At 47.3% G+C, this 13,800-nt stretch overlaps 1 protein-coding gene across 1 annotated transcript; it reads right to left on the bottom strand.

Moving 5' to 3' along the window:
* Window positions 1-496: 496 nt before the first annotated feature.
* Window positions 497-13,140, bottom strand: TAP2 (transporter 2, ATP binding cassette subfamily B member). The gene is made up of 12 exons (XM_079932946.1): window positions 12,935-13,140; window positions 12,017-12,517; window positions 11,822-11,936; window positions 9,442-9,572; window positions 9,006-9,211; window positions 8,253-8,450; window positions 7,969-8,097; window positions 5,859-6,047; window positions 5,548-5,721; window positions 5,206-5,365; window positions 1,549-1,685; window positions 497-1,248 (listed from the first exon to the last, which is right to left on the bottom strand). Exons 2-12 carry the CDS (start codon window positions 12,507-12,509, stop codon window positions 1,018-1,020), a joined length of 2,163 nt encoding a protein of 720 aa, XP_079789072.1. The 5' UTR covers window positions 12,510-12,517; window positions 12,935-13,140; the 3' UTR covers window positions 497-1,017.
* Between the last annotated feature and the right edge of the window lie 660 nt (window positions 13,141-13,800).

Genomic DNA, 13,800 nt, shown 5'->3' with positions numbered 1-13,800 from the left:
TGAAGACACAGGGAGGATTTTACAGGAGTGACATCGTCTTATGCGTCTTTTAGAAAGAATGACTTTGTGAACAATGGCTGGAAGAGGTGCACCAACGGTAGGGGAACCTCTCTGAATATGAGATCATCTCACACTATGAATGAAAGTTACAAGAACGAGATCAGAGAGAAGATAAGGGATTCAGAGCTTTTCGGAGCTAGAAGTGAAAAAGCTTTACTTGATCTGATTATAAAGTAGATTATGACACAAGATGCAATATAATGTATTGGCTGAGAGCGTGGACTCTGGGGTCAGGCCTGGATTCCAAGTCCAATTCCACCACTGTGCAACCTTGGGAAAGTCCTTTAATCTCTTTGAGACTCAGTATTCTCATCCATAAAATGGGGATAATAACTAACAATCTCAAAGGGCTGAGGATAAGGATTAAAAATGATAATACATGAAAAAGGCTTAGCATAGTTCCTACTCTGTACACAGTACACAGTACAGTACACAGTAACTCATCAATACTTTATTCATACTGTTAATTAGGGAACAGTCCTCTGTCCCACCATACCCTAGCTCCCCAACAAAATATCAGGTCCTGGTGGGAATGGGGAAGGATACAGAAAGGCAAACTCATGAATATTTATGTCATACTGGTTAATATGTATCTCAAAGAACAATTCAAAGGCTAAGACGGCCAGCAAAATAGTCCCTGTGATTATCTCTGGGATGTGAAACAGTGTGCAGCTTTACTTTTCTCCTTCCTACCTGTCTCTACATTTCCCATATGAATGTGTGCTATTTATATAAGGAAAAAATATTTTGAAATGTACTTATGATGCCACAGTACAGTACTCAGCACCAGGCAAAGCTCTGTTCATCAAGGAAATAAGGTCCCTGGATACAGAAAGCAACCTCCTGCCCTCCCATGGCCCCAACAAAAGTACACATGGTCTAAATCTCCATCATCGGGCCTCCAGCTCCAAAAACAACCACCCAGGGGAACACCCCCAGGGAAAGCCAAAGCAGGAGCTACTCTGGGTCACTGAGATGGCCCTGAGAAGGCTCCAGCATCTCTGGGGTCTCAGTCCTCCTGTTCTGCTGCACCAGGCGGGAGTAGAGGTCCTGCCCCTCCATGAGCTGCTCATGCTCCTTCAGCTCTCCCTGGCTCAGCACCAGGATCTGGTCGGCGTTCAGAACCGTGTGCAGCTTGTGGGCGATCACCAGCACCGTGCGGTCCCCGCGAGCTTTCCAGTCCTGCAGCTGAAGGGGGAGGATCATAACACCTCAGAAAGATAAGAATAAGATGGACGCCACGGCCCCACTGGGCACCATCTCTAGTGACTTAGGGTAGAGAAGGCATGAAACACGAGAAGATAAGACAGAACGGGAGGGAAAGGTCTGCGCTGCCCTCCTCTCTCAGAGGGGCTGTGGCAGCTGGAGGATGGGACGGGAGACATGGCGGCATCAGGGATGTCCCCACACCACCCCCACATAGCCTCCATTCCATCCCAGCCCTAAGAAAGGTCCCACCGCCCCTGCCCCTCCGAGCCCAGTACTCACAGCCTGCTCACACTCCACGTCCAGGGCACTGGTGGCTTCATCCAGGATGAGGACCCGGGGGTGCCTCACAAGGGCCCGGGCGATGGCCAGACGTTGCTTCTGTCCCACAGCCAACTGGTTCCCTTTCTCCCCAACCTCTGAGGAAACCGAGAAATCCCTCTCCTCACACACAGGTGACCACGAAAACATCCTCCTCACAAGCACAGCTGGTATTTCCACAGCCAACAATTAGGCGGATGAGGGCCCGGAGTAGGGGAGGGACCTCTAGGGCTGCCCGTGTAAATATGCATCATCACCCTGCCCTGCTCTCCAGGAACAAAGGCTCCTGAGCTGGACAGGCAGCTACAGAACTCATGATGCTGGGGAGGGAGGTGAGTGGGTTTGGCTGAAGGTACCTGTATCCCTAAAGCAATTAGAGGAAGAAGAACAAAAAACCCCAAAGTTAGCAGAAGGAAAGAAATCATAAAGTTCAGATCAGAAATAAATGAAAAAGAAATGAAGAAAGCGATAACAAAGATCAATAAAACTAAAAGCTGGTTCTTTGAGAAGATAAACAAAATTGATAAACCATCAGCAAGAATCATCAAGAAAAAAAGGAAGAGGACACATATCAATAGAATTAGAAATGAAAAAGGAGAAGTAACAACTGACACTGCAGAAATACAAAGGATCATGAGAGATTACTACAGGCAACTCTATGCCAATAAAATGGACAACCTGGAAGAAATAGACAAATTCTCAGAAAAGCACAACCTTCCGAGACTGAACCAGGAAGAAAGAGAAAATGTAAACAGACCAATCACAAGCACTGAAATTGAAACTGTGATTTAAAATCTTCCAACAAACAAAAGCCCAGGCCCAGATGGCTTCACAGGCGAATTCTATCAAATATTTAGAGAAGAGCTAACACATATCCTTCTCAAACTCTTCCAAAATATAGCAGAGGGAGGAACACTCCCAAACTCATTCTACGAGGCCACCATCACCCTGATACCAAAACCAAAGATGTCACGTCTTTGTTGATGTGACAGAAAAGAAAGAAAACTACAGGCCAATATCACTGATGAACAGAGATGCAAAAATCCTCAACAAAATACTAGCAAACAGAATCCAACAGCACATTAAAAGGATCATACACCATGATCAAGTGGGGTTTATTCCAGGAATGCAAGGATTCTTCAATATATACAAATCAATCAACGTGATACACCATATTAACAAATTGAAGGAGAAAAAGCATATGATCATCTCAATAGATGCAGAAAAAGCTTTCGACAAAATTCAGCACCCATTTATGATAAAAAACCTCCAGAGAGTAGGCATAGAGGGAACTTACCTCAACATAATAAAGGCCATATATGACAAACCCACAGCCAACATCGTTCTCAATGGTGAAAAACTGAAACCATTTCCACTAAGATCAGGAACAAGACAAGGTTGCCCACTCTCACCACTATTATTCAACATACTTTTGGAAGTTTTAGTGACAGCAATCAGAGAAGAAAAAGAAAAAAAGGGAATATAAATCAGAAAAGATGAAGTAAAACTGTCACTGTTTGCAGATGACATGATACTATGCATAGAGAATCCTAATGATGCTACCAGAAAACTACTAGAGCTAATCAATGAATCTGGTAATGTAGCAGGATACAAAATTAATGCACAGAAATCTCTTTCACTCCTATACACTAATGATGAAAAATCTGAAAGAGAAATTAAGGAAACACTCCCATTTACCATTGCAACAAAAAGAATAAAATACCTAGGAATAAACCTACCTAAGGAGACGAAAGACCTGTATGCAGAAAACTATAAGACACTGATGAAAGAAATTAAAGATGATAAAGACAGATGGAGAGATATACCATGTTCTTGGATTGGAAGAATCAACATTGTGAAAATGACTATATCACCCAAAGCAATCTACAGATTCAATGCAATCCCTATCAAACTACGAATGGCATTTTTCACAGAACAAGAAAAAAAAATTGCACAATTTGTATGGAAACACAAAAGACCCCGAATAGCCAAAGCAATCTTGAGAAAGAAAAACGGAGCTGAAGGAATCAGGCTCCCTGACTTCAGACTATACTACAAAGCTACAGTAATCAAGACAGTACGGTACTGGCACAAAAACAGAAATATAGATCAGTGAAACAGGATAGAAAGCCCAGAGATAAACCCACGCACATATGGTCACCTTAACTTTGATAAAGGAGGCAAGAATATACAATGTAGAAAAGACAGCCTCTTCAATAAGTGGTGCTGGGAAAACTGGACAGCTACATGTAAAAGAATGAAATTAGAACACTCCCTAACACCATACACAAAAATAAACTCAAAGTGGATTAAAGACCTAAATGTAAGGCCAGACACTATAAAACTCTTAGAGGAAAACATAAGCAGAACACTCTATGACATAAATCACAACAAGATCCTTTTTGACCCACCTCCAAGAGAAAGGGAAATAAAAACAAAAATAAACAAATGGTACCTAATGAAACTTAAAAACTTTTGCACAGCAAAGGAAACCATAAACAAAACCAAAAGACAACCCTCAGAATGGGAGAAAATATATGCAAATGAAGCAAATGACAAAGGATTAATCTCCCAAATTTACAAGCAGCTCAGGCAGCTCATTATCAAAAAAACAAACAACCCAATCCAAAAATGGGCAGAAGACCTAAATAGACATTTCTTTGAAGATATACAGATTGCCAACAAACACATGAAAGGATGCTCAACATCAGTAATCATTAGAGAAATGCAAGTCAAAACTACAATGAGGTATCACCTCACACCGGTCAGAATGGCCATCATCAAAAAATCTACAAACGATAAATACTGGAGAGGGTGTGGAGAAAAGGGAACCCTCTTGCACTGTTGGTGGGAATGTAAATTGATACAGCCACTATGGAGAACAGGATGGAGGTTCCTTAAAAAACTAAAAATAGAACTACCATATGACCCAGCAATCCCACTACTGGGCATATACCCTGAGAAAACCATAATTCAAGAAGAGTCATGTACCACAATGTTCACTGCAGCTCTGTTTACAATAGCCAGGACATGGAAGCAATCTAAGTGTCCTTCGACAGATGAATGGATAAAGAAGATGTGGCACATCTATACAATGGAATATCACTCAGCCATAAAAAGAAATGAAATTGATTTATTTGTAGTGAGGTGGATGGACCTAGAGTCTGTCATACAGAGTGAAGTAAGTTAGAAAGAGAAAAACAAATACCGTATGCTAACACATATATATGGAATCTAAAACAAAGGTTCTGAAGAACCTAGGGGCAGGACAGGAATAAAGACACAGATGTAGAGAATGGACTTGAGGATACAGGGAGGAGTAAGGGTAAGCTGGGACAAAGTGAGAGAGTGGCATGGACATATAAACACTACCAAATGTAAACAGATGGCTAGTGGGAAGCAGCAGCATAGCACAGGGAGATCAGCTCGGTGCTTTGTGTCCACATAGAGGGGTGGGATAGGGAGGGTGGGAGGGAGACGCAAGAGGGAGGGGATATGGGGATATATGTATACGTATAGCTGATTCACTTTGTTATAAAGCAGAAACCAACACACCATTGTAAAGCAATTATACTCCAATAAAGATGTTAAAAAAAAAAAAAAAAAAAAAGAAGGTACCTGTATCAAGTCCATGCTTCATTTCCTTTATGAACTCCTCCACTCTGGCCGCCCGTGCAGCAGCCAGCACCTTCTCATCGCTGCAGCCCTTCAGCCCATAAGTGATGTTGTCCCTCACCGAACCCGAAAACAGCACAGGCTCCTGCCCGACCAAAACCACCTGGGCAGAGGCGACAGGAGCAGAGGACCATGTGGAAACCCCCAAGGCAGGGACCCTCCTTTCCTCCTCGCCTACCTACCTCACAATGGACCCCTTGTGTTTCTTCCCCCGTCTCCACCCCCTGCTCTCCGCACATACTTCTTCCATCCAATCTGCAATCCCTCTCCTTCCTCCCCACCCACCTGTTGGTGTAGGTAGCGGCGCTCATACTGGGAGATGGGCACCCCATCCAGCAGCACCTGCCCCTCGGTGGGCTGGTACAGATTCTGCAGCAGAGCAGCTACTGTGCTCTTTCCAGATCCACTGGGCCCCACCAGTGCGGTCATCTTCCCAGGAGGCAGGGTGAATGTCAGACCCTAGAAAAGCCAGGAAAGAGTTAGGGGCCTGCCTGTTTGCCCTCCCTCTCCTCTTCTTTCTATCAGAGAAGGATAAGCTTCTCATCACTCAGGGCGTGAGGGGCCCAGATTCCCTCCCTGGGGTCTCCGTTGGGCACCTTGAGCACAGGCTGGTCAGGGCGATTGGGATACACAAAGGAGACGTTCTGGAATTCCATCAGGCCCTTCAGAGTGGGCGGGGCCTGTGTCCCAGTTGGAGGCAGATTTGGCTTTCGGTCCAGGTAGCAGAACACCTTCTCTGCAGCCCCCACATTGCTCAGCATGTCCCCAAACATGTACACCAGGGTCTGCAAACAGGAAGGCAGGGGTCAGCCAAGCAAAGGAAGCTCCACCAGGAACCAACTTCCCAACTCCTCACACCCTCCCTGTCACACTCCACCCCAGCCATGCTTCTCCCCTCATCCAAAAAAGATTCCCTACCTTTTATATATACATAGATAGATATAGATATATACACATATATATAGATATGTATATTTATTTATTTTTGGCTGCATTGGGTCTTCGTTGCTGCGTGGACTTTCTCTAGTTGCGGCAAGTGAGGACTACTCTTGGTTGCGGTGCACAGGCTTCTCATTGCAGTGGCTGCTCTTGTTGCAGAGCACGGGCTCTAGGCATGCGGGCTTCAGTAGTTGTGGCACGTGGGCTCAGTAGTTGTGGCTCGTGGGCTCTAGAGTGCAGGCTCAGTAGTTGTGGAGCACGGGCTTAGTTGCTCCGCGGCATGTGCGATCTTCCCGGACCAGAGATCAAACCCGTGTCCCCTGCATTGGCAGGCGGATTCTTAACCACTGCGCCACCAGGGAAGTCCCGATTCCCTACTGTTAATGTGCGATCTTTTTTTTTTTTCTTTTTTTGGCCGTGCCACAGGGCATGTGGGATGTGGGATCCTGTTTCCCTGACCAGCGATCAAACCTGTGCCCCCTGCAGTGGAAGCATGGAGTACTAACCACTGGACCGCCAGGGAAGTCCCCTTAATGTGCAATTTGCTTGAATTTCAAAGGGGCACCAATACCCCATTATTCCAATTTGCCAGGTAAAGGATGGAGACCAGAGTCCTTCCATCCCCAGACCTTTCCAGTTACTCGTACACAGCTCTGTCTGGCCGAGTTACACAGGGAACTCCTTAAAAGCGGGTGCTGTGCCCACCTCCTCTTTGCAGATGCCAGACTGCTTTGCACAGCTCTCCACCCATAAAAGATGTTTAATCCGTGTCTACGAAACTTATAAAGCCCAAGATCCAGTAACTAATTATTTTTGAAAACTGGTAAATATAGGAAGGAACTAAACACTTACTGTGCCTTTCCTAATCAAACTGTACCACTTGGCAACCAAACAGTAGATGAGGACACATCTCCCTTGAGACATGCATCTAATAAATAAGGAATGGGGGAGTGTCACCGTTTTGCCACCGCAAATGATTTAATGGATCTAAGCTTTACTGGTTGCTGTCACCACAAATGTATATGAGAGAGAGAAAGAGATCAGTGTAATATATACCTCTATGAAAAATGTGAAAATCTGATCATTGACTTGCATTTGGTGAAGTTGTTGTTAATTCTCTTGCTGTGGCCATGGCTTTGTGGTTACATGTATTTTAATGTTTACATGTAGTGATACATATTTACAGATGAAACCGTATCTTGGATTGCTTCAAAATAATATGGGGGGAGGGAAGTGGGTGGGGTTACAGATTAAATAAGATTGGCCATGAATTGGTAATTGTTAAAACAGATGCTGGGGGATAAACAACAAGGTCCTATCGTATAGCAGAGAGGACTATATTCAATATCCTATGATATATACACACTACTATATAGAAAATAGATAACTAATAAGGACCTACTGTGTAGCACAGGGAACTCTACTCAATACTCTGTAAAGACCTACATGGGAAAAGAATCTAAAAAAGAGTAGATATATGTATAACTGATTCACTTTGCTGTACACCTGAAACTAACACAACACTGTAAATCAACTATACCCCAATATAAAACAAAAATTTTAAAGAAAATAAAGAAAATAAAAGTTAAAAAAAAAACAGATGTTGGGTACATGGGGGTTCACATTATAGTTTTTTTCTCTTTTATTGCCCATGTTTGAAATTCTCTATCACAATGAGTTGGGGTTATTTCAGTTTGTTGTTTTTTTTTAAGGGGAACAAATAGAAGACAAAGCGGGAAAAGAGAGCCTGCACAGCTCCTGACTCACTTCCACGTGGTTGCCCACGTCCTCCTGGTAGAGCAGAAAGGAGATCAGCCCGCCCCGGGTGAGGTCCCCAGCCAGGATCTGCTGCAGCCCACGTCTCAGCAATATAACCTTCATTGCCAAGTGCAGCATCTGGAGGGAGAAGGAAAGGGAGCCTGAGAATCTTCCATTCTTTGGCCTCCCTGCCCCTATGACACTGAGCGACCCCCAGACCAGCTGTAGGAAGAGGACCATCACTTTCCCTGCCCCCTCCCTGAGCCCTTCCTCCAGCCACTCAGCCTCCTCACCCTCCTTAAGAGGCAGTAGAGGGCCCTTTCCAGATCTCGTCGCCACCACAGCTGCCGGCATCGGTCAAGAGCCTCCTTATAGCGACGGACCTCTTGCTCCTCCGCCCCAAAACTGCGCACAGTCTGCAGCCCTCCAACTGCCTCACGTACCACCTGTCCTGCTTTCGCCACAGCATCCTGGATCTCCTGAAGGACTGCCTGGAAAAGTGGGGCAGGAGATAGGAGGGGCTGATTCGGCAGAAGACAGCCGACCCCCACGTCTCATTCCAGCCCTTGGAACGCTCTCTTCACGCTAAGTGAAGCAAGTCAGACAGAGAAAGACAAATATTATATGATATCATTTACATGTGGAATCTAAAAAAATAATACAAATGAATCTGCAGACTCACAGACGTAGAAAACAAACTTATGGTTACCAAAATTGGGGGAAGGGGGGGAGTGGATAAATTAAGAGTTTGAGATGAACAGATACAAACTACTAACACAAAATAGATAAGCAACAAGGAGTTACTGTATAGCACAGGGAACTACATTCAACATCTTTTAATAACCTATAATGAAAAATAACCTGAAAATCTCTCTCTCTCTCTCTCTCTCTCTCTTCCCCGCCACCTCTCTTCCCACCCCACTCTCTGTCACACACACACACAAAGTCCCAGAGGGTCATGGACCTTCTGAAGCCTCTAAGGGCCTGGAGAAGGCCTCTAGGAGAACTTTCTTCTTCCCTGGGGATTCCCTAGCATCCACACGTACCTGATGGCGAGCACTGTACATCTTTTCAGCCGCTGTTATTAGAGGCACCTCAAGCAGAGAAAGGAGGGTGAGTCGAGGTGACAGGTTGAGCATGAAGCTGTAAACTCCCAGCACTTTCACCAGGCTTCGAGACAGCACGTTGGCATTAAGAGGAAGCCAGTTACTCATCAGTTTGGTATCCGAGCTCAGCCGGGAATTCAGCTCCCCTGGGCAGGACAAAGCCGGTGAGGAAACCACATGTTGTAATGCAGAACCCCCAGAAACTCCCTCCTGAGCTCCCAATCTCACACAGCCCTCCCTCCCTGCAGATTGCCTCTCTACATGGTCCCCAAAGAGAGAAAAACAGCTCCAGGCCTTGGCACCAGGGATGCAGGGGGAGGGCAGTGGAGGGGAAAGGAAGTCCTGGGGGACCCCAGACCTGGACTCCAGGCCCTACCTGTCTTAGTCTCCTGGAAGAAAGCAAGGTCCTGGCACAGGAGGGAGGAGAAAAGCAGCTCCCGGACCCGCAGGTTGATTCTGGACATGATGAAGGTGAAGGTGCTTCCTCGGCAGCCTGCAGACAGTGAACTGCGGGGAAGGAGGGCGGCAGAGGATGAAGAGGAGAGATGCAGAGAAGGACGGAGGGAGAGACAGAAGCAGAGGAGAAAGCATGCGAAGAAAACAAATACAAAGTTGGGGGCAGTATATCATGAGAGCAGAAGAGAAACAAATAAGAGAGAGGGAGACACAAGGGGCAGGAATCAACAGACGAAGAGAAAAGAGGACACAGTGAGCCAGCTGTGGGAACCACATCATAACACAGACAGATTCACCAGCATCACTAGTTCATTCTGTTCTAGACAGGAAGGAACAGTACAATAGAAATGGAAAGATGCTGTGAAGGGAAAGAGCCTATGGCTTCCTTCTGACCTGGTCTCTCTCAGGGCCATCCCTCCAGCTTTCCCCTTGGTCTTGGTCTCCTTCCTCCACCCCCAACGTCCTTCTTCCTACTTCCAGATATTGATACTTTCTTGTGGGAACTGTAGCAATGGACTCCCTGCCCTCCCATCTCCAAAGCCCTGGGATCCTGCTGTTCTCCCTCTCCACTGTCCTTGGGATTGGAAAATTCCTCTTAGACCAAGTGAATTTTTACAGTCAAACTCAAAGGAAAACTGTGAAAGCGCAAAGGCAGGAACTGTACAAAATATGGGTTTCTAATACAAATCTAATGACCATGTTGAGAGGGCTGCTGGCATACTCAGACATCAAATGGTGAGGGTTTGGACTTTGGTGATCACAGTGAGAACGGAGAGAAAGGAGCCATAGGAGCACGTTTTGAGTGTGGCAAATGCAAGAACGTGAGAAAGGCAGCGACGACGCTGGTGCTTGGAGCTGAGGATACTGATGGTTTCATGAATGGGAATAAGAAGAGGGAGGCATTTTCAAGGAGACCAGGAGGGAGTGGGATGCACTTGGAGTTCTGGGTGCATGGAGTCTGAGGTGACAGGGCGTCATCCAATGGGAACGTCAAGGAGGCCTCTGGATTACAAGACTGGAGCTGGATGTGGGAATGTGGATGTGGGAATGTCCTGCAGACGTGAGCTGCATTAGCTCAACAGGAAAAATGTTCTTAAAGATCAAAGAACTGAGTCCTGAGAAAAGTCCATAATTAAGGATCCAGAGGAGGACGGTTCTCCAGAAGAGGCAGAGTGGACTGGAAAGTAGAAAGGGAGTTCATAAAAGCTACCTGAAGAACAAGATCAATCATAAGAGATTGTTCTGGGACTTCCCTGGTGGTCCAGTGGTTAAGACTCCGAGCTCCCAATGCAGGGGGCCCAGGTTCGATCCCTGGTCAGGAAACGAGATCCCGCGTGCTGCAGCTGAGAGACCATATGCCGCAACTAAGACCCAGCACAGACAAATAAATAAGATACATAAATAAATAATTTTTTTTAAAAAAAGAGATTGTTCTGATGCCAGATGCTACAGACACATAGAGAGCTGAGGGCTGATTTTTTTTTTTAAAGCAGCAGCTTGATCATTAAGAAGTTCACTTTTAAGTAGTTTCAGCAAAGAGTAGTAAGTATGAAATAATGAAGAACTGGTTTTTGAGGGATTCTAAATGAAGTATGACCATATCAAAGGAGCAGGATCAAGCAGCCGGCTGGTATTTGGGGAAGGCTAGTGAGGTACTCGCACGACCCTGAGAATGAGCACCTCCTTAAATTTTGCAGCCTAGGTGCCTGACTCACCTCATCCTAGTCCCAGCCCTATCAAGCAGTTAGTTAATTAGTTACTTAGTTTGTAGACAGCGGACTCCTGGCTACGTCTTAAAACAGAAGGAAAAGTAAATGAAGTGGAAAAGAGTAAAGATGCTGGAAAGAAAGGTGACAAGCCTCAGAGTAAGATCTTCCAGGAGAGACAAGATGACTTAAGGACGAAGAGTCAGGAGGAAGAAACATGCCCACCCTGACAACTGGATAACTGTGGAAACAAACACAGGGTGGGAGGTTGGAGACAGAAAAGAGAAATGGAACTTCATGGAGATAAAAATGTTGAGAGGTAACTGAGAGACATTCCATTCGACACATAAACACCTTTTGTACTACATTCACTCCTATCCGTAACTATAATAAGTAATATAAACTTTGAAGATGTTGGAGCCACGTGGTGAACGGAGGAATAAATGAGTGGATGCATGACACAGAATGGTGAATGAACAAATACAGATTTTTTAGTTTAAGTATTTTGTGCTTTGGGCACCAGAGGGTCTGAAAACAGTTAGGAAAGTGAGGGCCCCTGTAAAAACTGGGGGCTAGCAAATCACCATCACCTACCTCCCAACAGAGAAGAGACACATGAAAAAGATGGCGCTGGCAAAGGCATCAGGATCAAAATCACCTCCCAGGATGTCAATCACAAGACCAGAATAGTAAGAGATTAATGTCTCACCTGCGGGAGGACAACAGTGAATGTGCTGGTGCCCAGGGCCTTTTCCCACCTCCAAGTCACAGCGCCCTCTCCCGACTCACCCAACACAGCAACAGCGAGGAAGAAGAAGGCCACACCCAGGAAAGGCAGGTCTGGCCTTGAGAGCTTCAGCAACCTCCACATCAAGGCTCTGTTGCTCTCCTGGCCCTGCTCCCTCTCCCGGGCTCCTGGAGGGCTCAGCACAGCCCACACGCCCCAGCTCAGCCCTGCCGCTCCGTAACCCAGCAGCAGCCAGCTCCACGGGGCTGAAGCCGCCCTGGCTGGGGGAGCACTCAAGGTCCCCGGGACCAGGGCCTGCAGGGAGAGAAACAGAGGGGTCATCAGGCAGAGAGGGGGCAGCAGTGCTCCCGCAAACCTCAGCAGCCCTCCCAGCCTCAAAAGCCACCAAAGCCCTCCCAGTCGCAAGGTGCCTTCTAGCCACAGGCCTGGAAGCCCGCGGGGAAGCAGAGCCCCCAGGGTCCCCTGCAGCAGCCAGAGTAACGCCCAGTCGGCCAGCAGCAGGAAGGCCCAGGGTCTCAGGTCAGGGAGCCGCATGGCGAGATCTAGGGGTAGAAGGTGAGAAACGACAGAGGTGAGTCCCAATCCTTGTCCCCACTCCTCCCCACTCGCACTCCGCCGAACGCGTCCACGGGCTTCCCATTTTATTTACCCAGTGCTACCCTGAAAGATGCCTGAAAAGTGCTTGGTCCTCTCCCTCCTAGGATCCCAGGCATTCGGCCTGACAGAGGGAGCTGGGAAGCCTGACCATCTGCAGCCTCATCCTCTAAAAAAAGACCCGTGACCCCCTCCCCCCACCCCGCCCCCGCCAGCCGCCCCCGCCGAGTTCCAAAGGGCCAGGCGGTCCCGCCCCGCTCCCTTGCTCCCGGGGTCCAGAAGGGCTGGAAGCCTGGGACGCGGAGTGGCTCGTGGATGGGCTGCGTCCCAGTTAGAGCTCCAGGTTCCCACGCGCACCAACTCACCGGAGGGGACTTCTGGGCTGCAGCTCGGAGGTCTTTCCTTTACGTGCCAGGGGCCGAGCTCTGAAGTGCCCTCGCGCCGCCTCCGCTTCGTTTCCCCTCTGTCGGCGGGCGAGGATCCCCGAGCCAGGGCGGCCGGGCTCCCTCGGCTTTCGCTTTCGCTTCCGCAGCCGGTGCCCGGTGCTGGGCCCGGCGGCCAGCAGGCGGCGCGCGACACCTGCAGCCCGCGGAACAGACCCCTGAGTCCTGCTCCACGTGCCAGGCCCCGGTTAGTCTCCACCCTCAGAAACAGTTACTCTGTCATAGGAAACGGCTGCAGTTTTTTAAATTGCCACTAAGTAAAATAGAGCTGTTTCGAGGATTGGGATGCTTTGTAATTGGAGAACCGCTGGATTTTCAGACCTCAGCTCTGAACCTATTTTGAGAACTGCCCTCTTTCCCAATCCAAGTTCCAGATGTAGGATCTTGGGGTTTAAAACAACAACAACTAACAAACAAACAAAACACACACACACACACACACACACACACACACACACACACACGAAACAGAGCCAGAGTCCAAGCGAGAAACACACAGGACTTCTATACAGAAGGCCCAGCTACTCTCACCAGGACCTAAGTGAGTTTCCACTTACAGATTCTGAGCTGAGAAGGCCCCCCACCACTGCACATCTTCCCTGTCTTTCTCAACACAACTCCTGAGCAGAGAGAGTGTTCAGACGCCTCTAGATTTATGCTTCAGATGATGGTGGAACCACCTTCCTCATATGAGGGAAGTAGATTTTGTTTCTTAGTTTAACACTGATCAGCACAGTAGTCAGGTTTCTATAGGTCCTGCCAGACCCAGAGCCCATCTATGGGGCAGG

This window comes from Stenella coeruleoalba, assembly GCF_951394435.1.
Source record: "Stenella coeruleoalba genome assembly, chromosome: 10".
Taxonomy (NCBI): domain Eukaryota; kingdom Metazoa; phylum Chordata; class Mammalia; order Artiodactyla; family Delphinidae; genus Stenella; species Stenella coeruleoalba.
Note: the sequence above shows the minus strand (reverse complement) of the source record. Positions and strands in the feature narration are given on the sequence as shown.

Bases quoted from the DNA above. Each gene is read 5' to 3' on its own strand.
- TAP2 (XM_079932946.1), bottom strand. From the start codon at position 12,509: ATGCGGCTCCCTGACCTGAGACCCTGGGCCTTCCTGCTGCTGGCCGAC. The intron at 11,937-12,016 runs GTGAGTCGGGAG...GTCCTCCCGCAG, and splicing joins CCTCGCTGTTGCTGTGTTGG to GTGAGACATTAATCTCTTAC. The intron at 5,722-5,858 runs GTGCCCAACGGA...TGGCTTTTCTAG, and splicing joins CTGACCAGCCTGTGCTCAAG to GGTCTGACATTCACCCTGCC.